General features: G+C 33.0%; 2 protein-coding genes across 6 annotated transcripts; both read right to left on the reverse strand.

The window, feature by feature from the left end:
- Nucleotides 1-1,491: 1,491 nt before the first annotated feature.
- Nucleotides 1,492-4,965, reverse strand: LOC115878133. 5 transcript variants are annotated; one of them, XM_030894505.1, is made up of 5 exons: nucleotides 4,428-4,965; nucleotides 4,158-4,316; nucleotides 3,865-3,924; nucleotides 3,637-3,705; nucleotides 1,492-3,578 (listed from the first exon to the last, which is right to left on the reverse strand). In XM_030894505.1, the coding sequence occupies exons 2-5, from the start codon at nucleotides 4,242-4,244 to the stop codon at nucleotides 1,581-1,583; spliced, it is 2,214 nt and encodes a 737-aa protein (XP_030750365.1). In that variant the 5' UTR covers nucleotides 4,245-4,316; nucleotides 4,428-4,965; the 3' UTR covers nucleotides 1,492-1,580. The 5 variants fall into 5 exon arrangements, with proteins under 5 accessions (XP_030750365.1, XP_030750367.1, XP_030750364.1 ...); XM_030894507.1 differs by lacking the exon at nucleotides 4,158-4,316; XM_030894504.1 differs by having other exon boundaries at nucleotides 4,158-4,965.
- A 1,605-nt stretch (nucleotides 4,966-6,570) lies between these two features.
- LOC115878059 (zinc finger BED domain-containing protein 5-like) lies at nucleotides 6,571-17,181 on the reverse strand. Its single transcript, XM_030894413.1, has 2 exons — nucleotides 16,973-17,181; nucleotides 6,571-8,470 (listed from the first exon to the last, which is right to left on the reverse strand). Exons 1-2 carry the CDS (start codon nucleotides 17,179-17,181, stop codon nucleotides 6,571-6,573), a joined length of 2,109 nt encoding a protein of 702 aa, XP_030750273.1.
- Between the last annotated feature and the right edge of the window lie 4,290 nt (nucleotides 17,182-21,471).

The following is a 21,471-nucleotide window of genomic DNA, read 5'->3' on the forward strand; positions in this document are numbered from 1 at the left end:
GTTAAATCGCTATGAATTTTATCACAGCTACGCATATCAGTTATATATGGATCGGAAGACAACAAAAGATTATGTAAAAATGTCTTCATTTGCAAAAAGTTCTGTTAGACCTTCTTGAACGGCATTCTCTATATTTCCGAAAGTATTTATTCCTAGACTCTGAGGTCTCTTCAGACAGATGCCCTATCGGAAACCAAAAATTGCTGATGATTTTTGCTCCATGTATCAAAATTTTGTGTAGAGAAGATGGCATGTAATACCATCCATAAAGGTTAACTCTTCTGCAGTCTCTTTTGCAAATTTATTAAACTTTTCGGCATTTATTTTTTTTTCCTGAAACCAAAACTTGGAGTAATGTATATAGTCTTTCCAGCAATCAATTCATCGATTCCTGTAATTTGTTATGACTTTTCGAAGTTTCGGAAAAATCTTCTCGCAGTGTTTCCATCGTTAGTTGTGCCCCGTCCCTGTTTAAGGACATCGACTATCAAACCCATTTCCTCTCTAAATCTAAAATAAAATTGCAAATATATTCTGCAAAGCAACGCGTGATGCGCGTCCACGGCAAACTCGACAAATTGCCGAATACCGAATACCAAAACGAAAACATTTCTGGGCCTTTCAACCTATATGCCTTATGTATTGTATTGTAATTCAGTCCCACTCCAATGTTCTTCGACGAATATACTTACCTATATCGGCAAATTACAAATTGTTTGATGGTGCACAGTGCGTGCATTGCATAAACTCAAGGATTTTGACATTAAAAACATTATATTTTTTGCAGTGGCACTTTGGGGCAGCCAATTTTTTTATGATATGTGCTAGTAAAGGTGGCTCTTTACATTGCACGTAATATCTCCACTTACATCCGCTTACATTTTTTTGTAATTCAAGAAAACTTTATATTTTTAAGTCTTAATGACATAAATAAAAAACAAATGAGTTTTTCACTTCTGGTGTCACTTTTTTTTAAACTTAACAATCCAATACTATAGCCCAAGAACGCTTCTAATAAGTCGTTATATATAACAAACAAATATCTTTTACATCCATTTTAAAATTACAATCAAATGTAAGACTCTTTATCTACCAATTTGAATGATTTTTCAATTTACTTCAAATGGTGCTCATATGCTCAATAAGTAAATAACAAACAGACATACTGTATATGTTTTACAAGACTAGAATATCTCTTTAACACAAATATGTAAAAAAATATTTAAATTTGGAACTCTTCAAAAACAGCCAATGTCCCTATCTTCCTATGCTTCGATCCATTGTGTGCCGGCGCGGTACAAACCGAGCGCGAATTTACTGTGAGGGCCAGCGTTGCCAACTGCTTGAACCGATTATCCCCAACAAACCTAGGGTGATTCCACACAATTCCACACATGTATTTTTAGGTCGATTTTGAAACATTGACACTAATGACAGTTGACAGTCTTGAGTAGGTATTGACCATATGACCAACGTATTAAAATTGCAATAAAAATTTTAAGATTTATTTAGGAAAAACAAACATAAAACATATATAACTAATCCTAAAAAAGTTATAAAAAATGGTAACATTATAATTTTTATTTTTTCCAAATGTTAGTGGATAACATTTCTTTATCGGGTTCAAATTTAAGAATTCCACCATTTAATTTGATACCCTGTTTAGTATGTAGTAGGGCTTCCATAGTGGAATTATCTAAATTTACCCTGGTATCGGTTTTTATGTCATTTAAAGAACTAAATATTCTTTCTACCGACGCATTAGAAAATGGAAGAATAAGTAAAAAAGATATAACCACTTTCAAATTTGGATATAAAATTTCGTTGATCGTATTTTTTAAATCAAACACTTTGACCCAATATTTTTCGGCACTTTCAATGGGTAATTGTAAACCATGTTCTGCAAAATTCAATAATGCATGGGCCTTCCACTCGCTATCGAGCTCCTGGGGGTCCACATATTCTCTTAAAATGGGAAACCTTTCCAAGACCTTATATAAGCTCTTAGTTTCAAATGATTGTGCTCTTAACGGATCTAGTATTTCTAATAAAGAAAAAACACTATCATCAAAAGGAAACCTTTTTTTAATTTCACTAACCAGTTTAATATAAAAATTGAGGCAGCTTGTATAAAATCGCAACAGGTCCTCTTTAGAAACATGATCTTTAACATTACTTAAAGATTCTGTGGCTTGTATGCCTAAATACATGTTTTCATGCTCCACAAAAGAATGTGGATTTTCATGATTAATTTGAAAAATATTTTTTGTGTTTTTCACCACTGACATCTTTATATAATTTGAACATAAAGTTTTTAAAAGGGACTCTGTTTCGGGTTTCAGCCTATGTAACAAGGGGCTTTCGGTCTGGAATAAAATATTAAAATTATTTAGAATACCAAGCACGTAGGACATAAACTCTAAATAGATACGGGTAAACTTGTTTTTGATGATAGAAAGCATATCCTCAGTTGTCCTTGAGTGATCCGTAAATACTAAATCAGTAAGATAGGCTTCTAGAGCATCAAATTGTTCTAAGAATCTATCGACGCAGCCTTGCATTGAAAGCCATCTTGTATTAGAAAGGAGTTTTATTTTGTGGAATTGAACGTTAAAAAAATTTTGAAACTCCTGAAATTTTTCTTGCCTGCATGCGCTCCTACTAAAATGAGCCCCCACGTTACGCAGAAGATCCTCTATAGACCTCGGTAAGTTAAGACAGGCTTTTGATGATGCCAAGTGAATTAAATGACAAGAGCACTTTATGCAACAAATATTTGGAAATTCAATTTTTAATCGCGATACAACCGAATTATTTTCTCCAAACATTACATTAGTAGTATCGGAGGAATATCCTACCAAGTTTGAAAACGGTATATCTTTTTTAGCGATTACATCTTTTAATGTATTGAAGAGAGTTTCTGCATCTCCATTTGGAACCTCAACCATATCAAAAAATCTAGTTTCAACTGACTCTTTAAAAAATATAATGGTAAAGGCACATTGTTTAGAAGTACTCTTGTCCGTAGTTTCATCCATAATTATGGAAAAAAAACAGCCGGGTTTCTGAAGTTCAGCACTAAGTTGTTTCTTAAATTGTTTGCCTAATGCTTCCCTCACACACGCCGCTGCTTTGGTCCTTTTTAAGTTGAGGTCTTTAGCGATTTGCGAGTCTGGAAAAATATTAGAGCATAATGGCGCAAGAGTATCCATAAGTAGAAATGGCAGGTTGTTAGAGGCAAGAAGACCACATAATTTTATTTCAGCTCGTTTAGTGGCCTCTCCTCCCCGCTTTGTCAATATATCTGTTATTTTGGAATTACCCGCAATTTGTCTAATATTGTTTTGATGCCTTTCAGTTGACTCATGTCTATATAAGTCTTTTTTATGGGCAACTAAAGACATGTTACATGCCTTGCAAAAGGCATACTCGTTTTTATTATTGGTTGTGGTTTCTAGTTTAATAAGCCAGTCTTTGAACTTTGGCTCCTGCAACCATGAATTAATAAATTTGTAATATCTTTTTGCTTCGCCAGTTTTTAATTTCTTTTTTGAAGGTTTTTTATTCTGGGATTCGCCCTAAAACACAAGTTTAGTAAAAGCCAAGTTTGTTATATTAAATGAGATTTTTTGACACCTCTAATTGAGTTGTTTTTAACGTCGATTCTACTGAGCTACATGAAGCAATCTTCTCATTGTCACTGATCTAAAAAATGTTAATTTTGTTTTATTTTGATTTTAGGATATACCTTGTTAACAGGTTTTTCAATGCAAATTAAATGTTTATAATTTTTTTAAAAGTAGGTACACCAAAACTATAAAATATAAAATACCATGTCATACCTAATAACCATATTAAACTAACCTCTACATCTATTAGATTTTGATCGTCTAATTCAGGCCTACTTGCAGTGTTTCCATTATCCTAAAAGATTGAATTTATTATACCGTATGATCGAAAAAAACGGCGTCCAGTTGGCTGCGTAATGAAGATCGATGATATTTCCCATAGAAATTTACATATAAAATGACATCGATCTTCATTTCATAGCCATCGTTGACGCTGTATTTTTTCGATCATATTGTATTATAATTGACCAATACCACTTTATTATGCAATGCTAATATTGCTAACCCATAATGCCAGGTAAAACTAACCTCCACATCCATTACATTCTGATTCTCTGCATCTAATTCAAGACTATTAATTGTTAATTTTGGCTTCTTAATTAACCAGTTATCCATGTTTAAAATGCAGAAAGGCTAAGTAAAGTATATGCCTACACCCGTTCCCTTTTTTCTACGCCGCGCCGTCACCTTATAGCAATAGAAAAATAAAACAAAAACTAGATTCACTTACTTTTCGATTGGAATAATGTAGTTTAAACTAGAATTACCTATAAATAAAGGACCTAGTAAAACACTTACCACACAATTTTTAGCTAAACACCTGTGCTAAACACGTACAACCTAGAACCTAACACCTATGGAGTGCTCCACAGGAGTGCACAGCAGGAGTGCTCCACAGACCAAGAGTGCTCTAACCTGTGGATCCCATACGTCCAAAACACCATACGTCTTTGTCTAACGTTTAAAATTTAAAATTCTTTTAGAGGGTGCATTGGGCACTGAGTTATATTTCTATCATTTATTAAGTAGTGTTATTAAAAAGAGACGAGGCGATTTCGTTATACATAGTTATAGCACGCACGGTAGATGGCAGTACATGCTATTCATACGCGGCCCGTTTCGCGTTTTTAAACTAGAGCCGGGCGATATTTATCGATATTTTGTTTTTATCACTGATTTTAAAACTCTATTTGCTTCGCTTTACAATTTTCTTCTTTTTGAGTATTTAAGTTCCCCACAAAACGCCCACATTTGAGTATTCCCCACCAATTACACACATTCGAGGAAATTCCACACATTTTGTGGAATTCCACACAGATTGGCAACACTGGTGAGGGCTGCGATGTTCACTGAACGAAGCGCGGTACTCAACTGAACTGCTGTCTCGGCTGTCGCTAGTATAATTTTTGTTAGAGCTATGTCCAAACGTACTACTACGGCGAGTGCTAGACGCTCTACGCCATCTAGCGGCAGCTGTGACAATCAGATCGTACCGCCAAAAATAAAACCAGCGGCCTACTGGACAAACAAACTTACTTTATCTACGTTACCGTAGATGGAGCTGAGGCTTGGTAGGATTTACATAAATAAACAAAATAAAAGAAGCAAAAATTAAGGCCTTGAAACCCCTACATATATGCTTATTCTCTGCATTAAGTTCATCAGACCCAGGGTAACAGCCATTTGACTAAAATTATTATATTATTTCGATTAAAAATAGAAGTTTTTACGTAGTTTTTTTTTAAAGGTAATGGTGTGGATCCGGTGGCTGACCTTGAAACGAGTTTTTGCTGTATATAGTCACAGACACTACGCAGGCGCACATCTTCGATGTTGCCAGATTGCAAGTTATTTTGGAATTATTTTCAGTAGAAAACAAATATGTGCTTTTCAGTGTGTTTTGTCAATATATACAGTATGATCGAATAAACAGCGTCTAGTTGGCTAGAAATGACGATTGAGGACATTTCCCATATAAAATGACAGCGATCTTCATTTCATAGTCATCGCTGACGCTATTTTTTTCAATCATAGTACGCGGTATATTATTTCTATTATTATTTTAATATTTCGCACAACATATGAAACGTGAATGCTTATTATGTATTTTCATAGTCAATAAAATTAAATAGAAATAAAATTCTAGATTCCTATAATTAATCTAATTGCTCTAGATTATAATGCTACGTTTAAAACGTGCTTTATTAAAAATTCGGGAAATTAAAAGGATGTGTCCAAGTTTTTCTTTTTTTTAAATTTTAAATGCTGTAGCTCCATGTCATGTTCATAATAGTTTTTTTAACATTCCATCAAAACTACGGAGGCCTTAAAAGGCATTTTAGCCTCCGTAATTAAAATTGTACAATCAGCTTCAGCAACATTTACAGTTACCTTGTTTAATTCTGCTTATACATATATTGCATTATTTTTTCTGCTACCTTAAGATTTCTCTATTCTTACACCTAATTTATGTGATTTTCTTAGCATAATATGATTTATAGACCATATTTTTCCTAATGGAAGGATGGAATAGACCTTTCCCGTTAATCGAAAACAGCGGTCATAATGCGCGCGCATGAAGTTAAGTTTGCTAGACTGAAAGATCGTAGGTCCTAGCTTGTTGCATGTGGCTTGTCATCCGTATTTGTCAATTTTGTTTTGTTTTGGAGATAAAGTTTGGTTAGAGCAGTGTTTCTCAATCTTTTGTAGAGTGAGGAACCCTAGAGTGCACTTTTTTTTTCTAGGGAACCCCTACACTATATTCTTAAATATAAGACATAGTGCATGTTTGGTTTTGTGTCAATATATCGATATTAATACTACTTATTGAGCTTCTAAATTAAGAGTAAATAAAAAAATGTAAGAATTAAGTACATAATATATTAATAACTCAGAAACAGTAAAACACTTAAATATTCATTACAAATATTTTTTTATGAGCTTAATGCGAAGGATGGGCCTGTTTGTTTGATACAAGTTTGTCGATATCGGGTTCAATGTTTGAAAGTTGTATCCGCATATCTGCTTCAGGATTAAGTTTACTTCTTAAGTCGGTTTTTGTAAGAGCATACTTCGAAAACCCTACTTCACAACGGTAAGTTGTAGCAAACGGCAACAATTTTTTAACAGCAAAATTGGCTAATTCTGGATATTCACTTCTAAGCTGGGCCCAAAACTGCAACAATGTAGCCGAGTTGAAAGTAGTTTTAAGGTTTCCATCGGCAGCAACATCAATAAGTTGTTCAATTTGTTTTACAGTTAGGGTTTGATGAAACTTTTCGACTGGGACTGAGAATGGATTGCGAACCCAATCAAGATCCTCTTCTCGTCTTGGAAAATATTCTCTGATTGAAACTTGTAGGTTCTGAAGATGGTTTATTATCTCCGAAGTGATTTCTGCTGACAATGCAGTCTTCGACTCACACACAAAATCATGCAGTGTAGGAAAGCACTCCGAGATTCCTCTGTTTATACACGATTCCCAAAACTGTATTTTATTTAACTTGGCCTGGATTTTGTCATATAAGGAGATTACTGTTACAGAAGTTCCCTGGAGTGATAAATTTAATTCATTAAGGCTTGAAAAGACATCGGCAAGATATGCCAAACATTGTAACCACTTGATGTCAGTTATTCTTGATGATAATTCAAATGAAGAGTCATTAAGAAACACCATCACCTCATTTCGCAGAGTAAACAGGCGAACCAATACTTTTCCTCGCGATAACCATCGCACTTCGGTGTGAAGCAAAAGCGTGGTGAATTGGCTACCCATTTCTTCACAAAGAACAGCAAAAATTCGTGAATTTAGAGGCCTGGACTTTATAAAATTTACAATTTTTACTGCTTCATCCAAAACGTTTTTAAGAACGGGAGGAATTTTTTTTACTGCCAATGCTTGTCTATGAATAATACAATGGCTACTTTCAATTTCTGGAACGACATTTTTAACACGTGCAACAAATCCAGAATATTTACCAGTCATTGCTTTTGCACCGTCAGTGCAGATATTAATGCACTGATTCCAATTAAGTTCTTTTTCAGTGATATAAGAATCGATCATCTTAAAAATTTCCTCGCCGGTTGTATGGGTCTTCAAAGGTTTGCAAAGTAACATTTCTTCTTCTGCAGAGTTGTTGTGTATGTACCTCACAATAACAAGCAATACTGCACACCCTGCCACGTCTGTTGTTTCATCAAGCTGTAGTGCATACCAACCACTACCTTTTATCCGTTGAATAACTGTATTTTCTATTTCGTTACTAATTTCATAAATTCTCCTATGAACAGTATCGTTTGAAAGTGGCAGCATTTTTACACTATTACTAAACTTTTCACCAATCATGGTTTCGACAACATCTATTAAACAAGGTTTAATAAGTGTTTCGGCAATTATATGCGCTTTTCCAGCCTTAGCTATGCGGTAACTTACTTGAAATGAGGCTTTACATGCTTTTTCATTAATGCTGCTACCCACTAAAGACGATAAATTCTTTTTACTTTTATTCATTTCCACTAACTTGCGTTGAAAAAAATCCACAGGTTTGTCCTTGTATTCACTATGATTTGTTTGTAAGTGTCTTAGAAGTTTCGCTGGAGCTAATGAACTGTTGCTGAAAGTCTTAAAACAAATTACACACTGGCTGTTTGGCGCACTAGGATCCCCAGTGGAAGCAAAACCATAGGATAAATATTCTGGGCAATATTTTCTAATTTTAATTTTCTTATTCGCAACGGGAACAAAACTTGAAGTTGACGGCTCATCGCTGCTAGCATTACTCCAAATCCCTTCAACAGTTTCATCTTGACTGATGGTTGGATCTTCCTCTACCTCTTGTTTTCTTTTAAAACAACCAGTTTTCCATAAATTTTATATAAATAACAAAAATTGAAAACAAAATAAGTAGGGTTATGTATACCATAAATCCTACAGACATAAGTTACGACATCCGTGCTCCGTCATTTCTTTAGATACATTTCTTTTTATCCCTAGCCTTTAAAGACTCCGTTTATAACCAGATTTGAACGGCGCCAAATCTGTCCGCGCATTATGACCGCTGAAAATCCGATTAACGGGAAAGGTCTATAGAATATGCAAAATTAAGATATTTTAACATTTATTTTCCAGACAAAGCATAATATGGTATTAAGATTAAGACATAACAAATATTATAAAATAGATCTTAATATAAATCACTTTGGTCTTGTATAAACACAGGTATAAAACTAATAAGATCAAAACTCAACCTTCACCATATTGTCAAGATTTGGCATTAGCAAACAAGAAATTACAGTAAATTAAGAAAAGAATATCAAAGTACACGATATTAAATGCTGTAATGTATTCTTACACACAAACCATCTCCCTTCTAAAGAGAAGAAGATAAAACATAAAGCTTATTTTAATCTTATCAACACACTCTTCGATAAAATATATGTCTAAAATTGCTATTAATCCACTAACTTGATATTTTTAAGAAATTATGATACAAACATTATAATCAAAGTATATTATATTAGTAACATTATAGGTAAGATGTTACCTCTATCTCCCATTGACGTGTATTGTTCTATAAGACTCGTCATGGTGATACTGTATGATCGAAAAAACGGCGTCCAGTTGGCTTGGAAATGACGATTCATGCCATTCCCTGTATAATTTTACATATAAAATGACAGCGATCTTCATTTCATAGCCATCGTTGACGCTGTTTTTATTCGATCATACGGTATTTCAAAACATCAATACATATAATCAAAACTATTGTTGCCTGTAAATAACTAGAAATTAAATAACTTGAAAGAAATAAAATAATTCTAATAAGTTTAAAACGATTAAGAAAAAATCCGTACATGATAATTTTTAATTCTAATGTAAATATATAAATAAATGTTATTATTATTACAATTTTATATATTCATAATACTTTCATTTCACAATCTTTATTATCCTTCTTACCTTAATTATGGATATCAAGATAAATCTGAAATTATAAAATTATGATACGTTTAAAAAGATTATTATGCTACGTTTAAAAAGTGCTTTATTAAAAATTCGGGAAATTAAAAAGGATATGTCCAAATTTTTTCTTTTTTTTTAATTTTTAAATGCTGTAGCTCCATGTCATGTTCATAATAGATTTTTTTAACATTCCATCAAAACTACGGAGGCCTTAAAAGGCCTTTTAGCCTCCGTAATTAAAATTGTAGAATCAGCTTCAGCAACATTAACAGTTACCTTGTTTAATTCTGCTTATACATATATTGCATTAATTTTTCTGCTACATTAAGATTTCTCTATTCTTACACCTAATTTATGTGATTTTCTTAGCATATATGATTTATAAACCATATTTTTCCTAATGGAAGGATGAATAGGATATGCAAAATTAAGATATTTTAACATTTATTTTCCAGACCAAGCATAATATAGTATTAAGATGAAGACATAACAAATATTATAAGAAAGATCTTAATATAAATCACAAACTAAGTCTTAATTTAGTCTTGTATTTCTATTATTATTATTATTCTTATAAAACTAATAAGATCAAAACTCAACCTTCACCATATTGTCAAGATTTGGCATTATAGGAAACAAGAAATTACAGTAAATTAAGAAAAGAATAACAGTACACGATATTAAATACTGTAATGTATTTTACGACACAACCATCTCCCTTCTAAAGAGAAAAAGATAAACATAAAGCTTATTTTAGTCTTATCAACACACTCTTCGATAAAATCCACTAACTTGATATCTATGCTTGATATTTTAAGAAATTATGATACAAACATTAATTATAATCAAAGTATATTATATTAGTAACATTATATAATAGGTAAAATGTTACTCTATCTCCGATTGACGTTTATTGTTCTATAATAAGACCCGTCATGGTAGTACTTCAAACATCAATACATGCATATAATCAAAAAAATATTGTTGCCTGTAAATAACTAGAAATTAAATAACTTGAAAGAAATAAAATAATTCTAATAAGTTTAAAACCATTAAGAAAAAATCCGTAAATGATAAATTTTAATTCTAATGTAAACATATAAATAAATGTTATTATTATTACAATTTTATATATTATAATACTTTCATTTCACAATCTTCATTATCCTTCTTACCTTAATTTTGGATATCAAGATAAATCTGAAATTATAGAATTTGTATTATTTGATTAACACGAAAAAAAAAATTTCAACTGCAAATAATTCGAAAATAAACTGCAATTTGGCAACATCGACGATGTGCGCTTGCGTAGTATCGATGATCAAAAGCAGCAAATATGGGCTTCAAGGTCAGCCACCGGATCCACACCTTTACCTTTTTAAATATTGTCAATATCATATTTTAATAAAAAACATAAAAAATTGGAGCTGCCTGTTTTTTGCCAATAAATATACAAAAAAAATATTTTTGTGTTATTTATAAGTAATTTTGATACAAAAAGTTAATAAACTAAATAAAATGTCAATTTTCTTCATAGGTTACTGGCCTTCATCATCTGTTTCTGTTCTTCTGAATATTGTATCTCTGCAGGTACAATTTGTTGGTAACTAGCATCACCAACATATTGCCTGGTCTATTCCAAGACATTTAACATATATTTTCCTTTTTACAGGCAATGGGTCATTATTTAGGGGCTTATTTTGTATACCCGGAAAAGTCGATACCCCAAATTTCTGTAGTAGAACAAAATCTTCAGTCAGTAAACCATTCACTAACTCTGAACATGTAACAGTTTCTTTATGTTCATTACTAAATTCAATAACTTAATATTTCGTTAGGGTGAATTTTATGCCAGAAGTATTTTTAATATGTTTTGTCATTCATTAAAAAGGGGACTCAAGAACTTCTTTAATAGTTTAGAATGATATCTTGTTTAACGGTTTTAACTGTAAATTTCTTACTGGTGTTTTCAATCATGCGACTTCATTCTTCTGTCAGATCTAACTTCCTTTCTCCTTTTTCAACTAGAGCAAATGACCTGTCGCAGGGCAAAAAACTATACCCAAGTTCTCAATAACGATGTCTTTTTCTCTTAAATATTCTATGCAAGGGAAGATGTTGCTAAAAGTGAACTAGAAAAAAGAACTAAGTTCAAATATCACGGGAGTCGATGAAGCTACGATTTATAGAGTTCTAATTTTAGTATAAGGTTCAGTAAATTTCTTAAATTTTTAGTCGCTAGCCAGTACAGATTCTTTATGTTTAAATCCATATATATATTTTTTTCCTTTCTTGGGTATGAGTTAGTTGGGTTTATTAATTGAAAATGGAAACTTTTTTTTTATTATGCGACGTTTCGCCTCATCATGGTGGGCTTTCTCAGGCACTTTATTCTAAAAAAATATAAAATATCACAATTTTTCGTTTTTCCTTTCTTAACTAACAATAAAAAATAATAAAATGTGTCATACAGAAATATAAATTTTGTCATGTATGTACTATAAAAATAAAAAACATCAAAAATCAATAATATTAAAAATACACAACACAATTCAAAACAATACAGTCATTAGTTACTTTTTTTTTTTCGTGGGGGAAAAATCTGCAAACCAGAGACCGTAAGTGGTACTGTCGGGGTGGTTGAGGTACCTTACCGACTAAAAAACCTCCACAAACCGCTTTGAGTATCTCCCCAAGGAACTACCTTTCGGCATTACTTCAATAAAAAAATATATATCAATGATATATATCCGATATATATCAATGATTGATCTTTTACATTAGATATTAAAAAATAACGTAACGCATTTTTAAAATGTTACAATATAATTAGTTCTATAATTATTTTATCACTATTATTAATTATTATTGATCTACTCTCGGGACATTTAATAATTATTTTTCTCAGTGTAGCTTGTACATCCAATAGCGCGGTCGCACACCAGCTTTTATTTACTATCTCATTTTAATTTATTACTAACAACCATATATTTGTCCCTTTTTGATAAATCTGAAATCAATTTTTAACTAAATTTTAATGTTCATCCTGCCATTTCGTTTTAAGTGAGTGACAAGCACGAAAACGTTCTTGAGGTGTTTTGCAGTCTCTGATAATAAATGATGGAATTATGTTTGGTGTTATTTTATACATAGTGGAAGACTTATTTGAAAAATTATTTCGTTTTGAACATTTTTTTTAACTAATTTCGAATAAAGTTCTATATTCTTCTATATAAATAATTGTGTCAATATTCTACGAATTATTTTCACATTGATATCAAAAAATACCATTTTTCTAGAATTCAGTGTTAAATACTTGTTCAACAGCCCATATTGGTGAGTTTTTTTTGTAAAGCACTTCTTAGTTCCCTTTGTCTCCAATAAAATATAATATTATACTGTATGTATACCTATTAATATTCATATTTCTAAACCTTATTTTAAAAATTTAGAAATCACGGCTTTTTATCTTGTGTTCCGATTCCTGCATGAAATAACAAAAATAATGGTTAGTTATTTAATATTTTCGAAAAATGTATTAATACAAGAGGGTATTTTTTTTTCTGAATTTGCATCCCATTTAGTACCGTAACCATAGAGTAAAGCCGTAACCATGGTAATATCAGAGATTAAAAAATTATACCTTGGAAAAATTTGCGGTGAGCAGGCAGTTCTAAAAAGTTTTTTAAAATTTACAAGAAAATTTCAAAGAAAATGCACGTTTTCAACTTTTTTTGCGAAAAAACTCATAGGCGTATTCCTGGGCTCGAAATATACCACCCTAAAAATATTTGCCCTTATTTAAGACTCTAAGAGATTGTAATTTCATAATTAAAATATTCGGTATACTATAAATTATATATTTTTATCAATATTATCGAACATAAACGTTCAGCAGAAAATGTACAAATATTTTACGTATGCTTATCAGACTGATGTAATGAAGTACTGATTGTGACGAAATGTTTGATAAATGAATAAGATAAGTGGCAATTGAAATAATCTAGCCATCACTTAATAGTCATAACTATACTTAAAAGAGAAGAAAAATTAAAAATATGTACTCCATATTTTAAGAATCGCTAAGGTTTTTGGATAAAAACGAACTTTTTATTAAACCCTGATAAGAAAAAACTCTTAACAGTATTAGAGATTTTTGCCCGCTTTTGACGTTTTTGACCATACAAAACGACAGTGTTGCCATTAATATATCGGACACCTGTTGTGGCAACCCATTTGCGTCGAACGCGTCTTCGATCTATATAGCATCATCATCTATACTTAATGTCCTTAATATACTAAGGGCTGGCAAAGGTTAGTCTTGGGTCGAGATTTCCGTATGTAAGAAGAGTACAATGCGTTATAATGTACCGAACAAAGAGAGGACAGTAAATACGTTGCCAAACATATGAAATAAACCGAGAAACTGTGCACATCGCTAAGAGACGGGGAAGGGGATATAGCAGATTTGTCTCAGTTGACCGGTCGACCCAATCAATACCTCTGTCAGTACTTAAAGTTCTAGGGAAAGGTGTACGTCATGCGTTCAGCTTCACGATTTAATTACGTCTCGTGATACTTGATTGTTTATTTATTAACGAGTCGTTGTATTTTTCCCTATAGCTTGAATTTTTTTAAGTGCAAGCTAGAAACACTTGCGTTTTTGGTAAAAATAAGTGGAATTGAGTGGGTGTTCGATAGTGGTCGCGCTATTAGAACTCTGAATTCAAAAATCGATAACTCGAGATCTATTAGAAATAATAGATTGTAGTTTTTTCAAGAACTTTGTTAATATTTCTGCTGTATTTTCTTTCTATACAGTATGTGAAAATCTTTATCAATAAAAAAATTACACGATTGCTGAAAATTGCTATGCTCTAAAAGTAAATGGATGTATTGTTTACAATTTTTGAATGGAAAAAACAACCTTATCGAATTTTTCTTAAGTAAACATATTGTAAAATATCCGATCTTGAAAATAAAAAAAAGTTTCAATATCTAAAGTGGTTCTTAAGTTATGGCCTGTTATGTGTTAAAAAGTTGAGTTTTTAAATTATCGCGATAACGATCCTAACGATATCCTTATAATTCCATTTCAGATGCTCAGAAACATGTCTAATGATTTTATCTAGTTATCACTTGAAAAAGTCTTTTAAAAATAAGCGGTTCGCGATCGTGATTTTACATTACTTGATAGGGAAAGGCGTATCGGCAACGCCGCAACAGCACATCGTTGCGCGTCGCGTCGGTCGGTCGCATTTCTCTCACTCCGACTTAATAAGATCCCTATGCGATTTACTTCCACACATGTAAATGCCGACCCAAAAGTAACAGTTGCCAGCACGGTATGAGAGTTGTCACTAGGATCTAAAGGCAGATTTACACTTATCCAGTAGCTGTCCCACTGGTACACCAGCTTTCCATTGGTGCTGCGCTGGACTATGTCTTTTACACGGCTACAGTAGGCGATGCCAGTTTCAATGGTACGCCAGCTCTTGACTCGGGCAGAACTGATGGCTCAGGTTGTTTATACGCGTTCAGTTAGTTGATTTTTTTTTATCGGTGGTCAGTTGTGAGGAGTCACATGCTTGTCACTTAAAAAAATCAATTCCAAAAAAACTCTACCCTTAAAAATTCCATGTAAAAGGGAAATTAAAACAACTTTCGTTGCACGTCATCAATGACACCATGCGTCATCTTATGGAGTTTGCTGGTGGTCGTATTTAGATTGTGTGCAACCAAAATTATTTTAATTTCTCCATATATGTTACAGTAAAAGTTGGAAATCAGTGATTATTAACAATTTACAAGTAAAATCTAACATTCACTGATTTTCTAAGACTACGTGAGTAAAAGTTCAACAGCTATTTTTGAAACCAACTTTTACTAGTGAATGTTAACATTCCCTGGACGATAGCAGTTAGTAGAGTTTAAAAGATTCATTAGCGCGGTTGCCACATGTTGTGAAGTATAAAAGTAAATAAGGATAAGTTTGGTTTGGTTTGGAAGAAAACATTGTACCAATAAGTAATCTTATATTTATGAATGTTTTTTTTAATTGTTTTGTATGCTTTAGAATGTTTACTATGTTTTCCCTTTTACTATTTAGAAGGTTATGTCGTGATTTTCTATAATTTTTAATAAACATACTAAAAAAGTAAATTGTAATTTTAAAATATGTGGATCACCTTGAATGTTGAGGTGATAAAATATTCTTAAAAGTTTTATTTGTTCTAACTTTCACCAACATTCTTCCTCGCCACACTCGCCCTGTGCAATAGAATAAAGCCGGAGTCTCATGCATCCGAAATCCGATGGTACGACATCCGAAATTTGAAGTTATCGTGTGAAATAAAAAAAGCCTGTCACATACATCCGAAAGTTCGTTCCGAAATTTGACAGTTTTAACATTTTTCTGCTGCGCTCAATAGAGATTCATGTCATGTTTTATTGGAGAAACGCTTATAAAAATAACTTCCTCGCCAAATATCCCGAAATTGCCCACTTCCCACTAAACTTGTTTTTAAAAACAAATGTTTTCAAAAAAGTGAGGTTAAAAAACACACGATATCGTACAAAAGTTAAACAAAATTTAACATTATACGACGTCGGATGGTTAGTTAAAATTATCGGATAAAAATTGTTGTCAAAATATTTCGACCAATAGGAGCACCGTCGGATCGTCGTGTCATCGGATTTCGGATGCATGAGACTCCGGCTTAACTTTTACTGGCAACCTTTAGTAAATGTTACTTTCACTAGTGAATGTTAGAAATTACTAGGAAAAGTCGACAAATCTCTTTAAAATACCACATTCACTGGTCCAATGCGTAATTGTTAGCATTTCCTAGTGAATGTTAACAATCACTGAATTTCCAACTTTTACTGCAACATATACATAAAATGTCTACGTTAGTACTGGAGATTTTATTAAAGGTTTTTACTAGGGAGTCGTTATTATGGTTCGACTTTACTCATGAAACAATTACGATTGGAAGATCCCGTTGAATACAGGATGGCGTTTACTTTGTATACATAGACGTGTCCCCCAGCACCAGATCTTGTGTATTTTTTTTAAATTGTGTCCGTTTCTAAATAGTATGTACTTTTAATATTCTTTATTTTGGCTTTAATATTATCCATACTCACTCCTATTCCTTCAATTTCTTCCTGATTTTTTTTCTGACGCCATTTGTTTATTTTTATATTTTAATATCCTACAAGCATTTTTATCCTCTATCAAGCTGAATAAATTTGAGAGTGTCGTTTTTAGATAGTTTTCTGGCCATTATACTACAAATTCAATAATTTAATTAAAACCATAGAAGACAGATAATTAAACAACAAACTACGGAAGTAAGCCAACGCCTGGTGCCAATACCTAGGTACACCAGTGACTGTCACAACGTACTTAGACGTATCCACAAGGCTGGCGCGGACTGGCACAAAAAGGTGTTTGCACAGTGCCACTACCACGCCAGTGTTCAACCAGGTATTAATGTCTGGATCTGAGATATCTGTCCATCTACCATATCCATCTAAATCCCACCCCTTTTGCCATTCGTTCATCAGTATGCTTCTTACCTCCATGTCTCTTTGTATCTCTCTCTCTTCTCTCCTCTACAAGTAGATGAATAGGGGCACCCCGGATATGGTTTTTAATGCTTCAGCGGAGGCGGTTCTATATGCACTGCAGATCTTGAGGTCAGTTTATAGCTTTAAGTTTTTGCCTTATATATAAGGCAAAATATAGGCTCCTTTGATATTGCGAAGTTCCACACTGGTGCGGCATATAACAGTTGAGAGTGTGCTACACAGGCTAGGATTCTATGTTTAGAAGCAATTGGCCCTCCTATATTAGGCATCAACCTACCCAGTGCGGTTAAAGTTCTTTCTGCCTTTCGTATGACTTGATTTATATGCTCGCCGAATGTAAGCTTTGAATCAAGCCAAACTCCAAGGTATCTTGTTGCATTTTTTGGTGCAATTGTCGTACCGAGAAACTCAAATGAAATATGAGAGAGTTTCCTCTTGGTGGTTAATAAAACCGCTTCAGTTTTGGTGCTAGTTTTAAACCTTTGCGCTCAATCCATTCTTTGTAGTCCTACATTAGCAACACTCATGAGTGTATTTGGTCGTTATCACCATGGCTACGTCATCTAGTGTTACTCCTGGCATAACTGTTTCCAGTAGGTCGTTGTACTGGATATTCCATAGTGTTGGCTCAAGTACTGACCCCTGTGACACTCCGCTGGTGACGTTAATCTGCCTTTTAGCAGTATCATCTTCAATTAAAATTGTTCTTTCAGAAAGATAAGATGCCATCTGTTAGTCAGAGACAAACTTATACCCCATTTCTGCATTTCGTCCAGAATGGTCTGCCACGAAGCACCGTTGAACGCATTTTGCACATCTAGAGTAATTACTGCGCATAATTTTCATCATTTGGCGCACAATCTGCTACTTATCTGGCAATAAGAAGTACATGTTCGATCGCATGTGTTGTTTGTCTACCTTTTCGGAAACCATATTGGCGCGCAAGAGTCTCTTTTCGATCGAGTTCTTCATTTAGTTTTTTTTAGTAAGGATAAGGTGTTCATATAGTTTTCCTTTTATATCTAAGTCTTCTATATCTCAGTGATACATCTACCTACCAACCAACCGAAGTGTTGTATATGTTAAAATAAAGACAATAAAAGTCCGAAATTCTTTTAGTTTCAGTATTGAATCATTATCTACCACATTCAAAAAAATTATATGAAATATAACAATGTGTCCCTTGTTGAATTTTCGGTTTCTCATAGTAGATAATATAGCACTTAAACTTTAAACTGTTGCACTAATAAACTTTGCTCATTTTTACTAAATTCGTTCAAAAGTCCTTTTAAGTTCACAATTTGTTTTTGGACAGCTTGCGCTGTTGCTACATATTTAGCTTCCATAGAGCTTAGAGCTACACCTGTCTGCTTGCGTGAAAACTATACAATGGTGTTGTTATTGTGAACAGCTCTAAAATCATTTACACTTTTCCTATTTTTACTATCTCCCCAATCAGTCATCGCACATAGAAACAAGGTCACTTCTATCTGCTCTAGTAAATAGTAATCCATATTCTTTAGTTGAATTAAAGTATCTCAGAACTCTTTTGGCTGCATTCAAAGTACTTGCATTTGGTTTGTCGTCAAGGTATCTGTTTAGTTACACTTTGTATTATATCTGAAGGGTCTTAGGGGAAAACCATGGATGTCACAGAATATTCTTTTCGAGAGAAATGAATTTTAAAGTTTGATATATTATAAGTTTTGAATGAATGTGTTTAAAAATCTATAAAAAATACACAGTTTGCAAACATGTATTTATTTTAAATGCCAGTTTTAGCTAAGCGTGTTTATAACATAGTTCTTAATTAAACACAAAAAAATCTAGGTTATGTTCAATTTTTAACGGAGAAAACCCTGAGTGTCCGTCTCCATACAAGTGCTTTTATTCACAAGAAGTGCCACTTTTTTATTTTTATATCTTCGCCAAATAACTGCACCGCGAACGGTGTTTGTTTTACATCTAGAAATAATATAGAATTGAATTTTATCAAATTTTCAATATTGTGATATGTCATATTCTAGTGAATGTCTTTACCCTGGATGAACCCGGTGTTGCTAGATCTTCGGTTTGCTTCGCGCGGTTCCTTCTTTTTCCACCTAAAAATATTATTAAAGTGAATTATTATTGTTAAACTTTCAATGTTAGAAATATCTCTTATCAATAATACCTAATCTTTTAGTGGGTGATTTTACCGTGGATGAACCCTGTGTTCTTCAGTTTTCTTTGCGCGGTTACCATTCTTTTTTTTCCACCTAAAAAACATTATTATTGTTAGACTTTCAATGTTAGAAATATCTCTTACCAATAATATCTAATCTTTTAGTGGGTGGTTTTACCCTCGATGAACCTGGTATTGCTGGATTTTTATTTGAGTTAGTTTTCTTTTTTTCGCTAGGAATGGATTCATACAGTTTTTTTGCGTCTTCTGATTCGCAAAATTTTGATAAGAACAGTATGTCTTTATATTTTTCCTCATTTATAGGAATGAATGTGAAGTAAGACTGGCTAGGTAATTCGAATTCGAAAGGTTGTAATTTATTATTTAGGGTTTGGGCACGAGATCGGATTGGATCTTCAAACTTTATGCCATGGTACGAGTCTCGATAGAAAATAGTTCGAATATGTGTATTTATACAAAATATTTCTTTCATTTTTTGCATCGCAAATGGACATTTTTGAACATATTTCTCTTTAAAAAAATTACACCATTCTCTCACCAAACTTTGAGATACGGAAATGACATGGAATGTTGTCGGCTTTATACAAGAAAATGCGATTATTTCCTCCCAATCGGTAGGTGTTTCCATTCTGTTTCTAAGGTTAATTAGGCAATTAACTCAAGGTACGAATGACCTCTAACTGGGTATGTTATGGTAATTGATTGAAGCCGTTTAACTACCGTAACCATATAGTGAATAAATCTTACAACCGTGTAGTTTTTGTTTTGCCCTCCTGCTCCGTCACAGAAAATGTGGACATGTCGGACTTCTGGTGGCAAATAATTCATAATGAAATGGAAAAGAAACGAACATACTTCATCAGAGCCCTTTTTAGCAATAAACTCTGGGTAAGTATAAAAGTACGAGTCAGCACTTGATAAAACTTGCACGTTAAAGGAGTACATCGAGAGTTGTCGACGATAGTAGACATCATTCGTCGTAATATTTGGTAGCGAAACATTCTTTTGGTAATCCATGCTTATAGCTTCAAAATCATTTTGTTTTCTTGCCTTTCTTTTGCATGCCTTTTTTCTATCATAAAAAGCTTGTGCCTTACGGAGATAAAGTTCTTTAAGATTCTTCAGTTCTTCAAATTCTCTATTTTCATTTCCATCGTGAGTTTGTATTGCTTTCATTTTTGCGTTAAATTCGTCACACTGGCTGCATGTATCAGACCGCGGATATCCAAAGCTAAGATTAAAGTCCCTTTTAAAAATCTCTCTGTATGTTTGATAAGAAACTTTATAACTAGCGGATATTTATCTTTAAACATGGAAAACATTTTCGTTATATTCAAAGTTTCAGGTAAATATGTTTTGGCACTATTGTCAGATAAGCTGTAGTGGCTCTTTCGTGCTTTAAAAGACTGAATATGGCAGCGGACAGTATCTAGAACATCCGGCTTTAACTTGTTATAGTTTACTCCACCCCTTCGATCTTTAGGAGCTGTGCCACTCATTTTTAACTGTTTTTGTAAATACTGAAGTTTACTCCCCGTAATACCATGTACTGCCAAAAAAAACTTAGCGCATACTTGTACTTCCTCATATAGTGCTTCCGCATTTTGTCTCATATATCCGACTTGATCCTAACCCTGTACATATAAACCGAATCGTGGAACATTGCATTATGCTGATCTTTGGCTCTAGATCAACGCCTCTGAATATTTACTAACGATATTAGAGAACACAAGTATGCGTTTTGTTCATTGTGGGATAATAAGGAATTAAAATGATCTAATATTTCTTTTCTCTTATCGTCACTTACTTTGTCAGTGCACCTTAAACGTTTGCATTTGCAAAAATCACCAAATTCGTGAGATTGGAGCCTGATTTTTTTCATTACTTCGTATAACCTGCCCATTTTTTCTTTCCTTTTTCGTTTTTAAAACCAATGGCCTTGATTTCTGCCATTATAATTCAACTATTTGTAAACAATATTAAACACCTCTTGTATCACTTTGTTTAGTATATCTACGAAAACGATCCGACCACGTGCATACACACTTAACAACTAAAAACAAATCACATATGGAAATGAGAACTTGGGTATGTTTTAG

Source organism: Sitophilus oryzae, unplaced genomic scaffold (genome assembly GCF_002938485.1).
Source record: "Sitophilus oryzae breed Bouriz unplaced genomic scaffold, Soryzae_2.0 scaffold_1500_pilon_pilon, whole genome shotgun sequence".
Classification (NCBI taxonomy): domain Eukaryota; kingdom Metazoa; phylum Arthropoda; class Insecta; order Coleoptera; family Curculionidae; genus Sitophilus; species Sitophilus oryzae.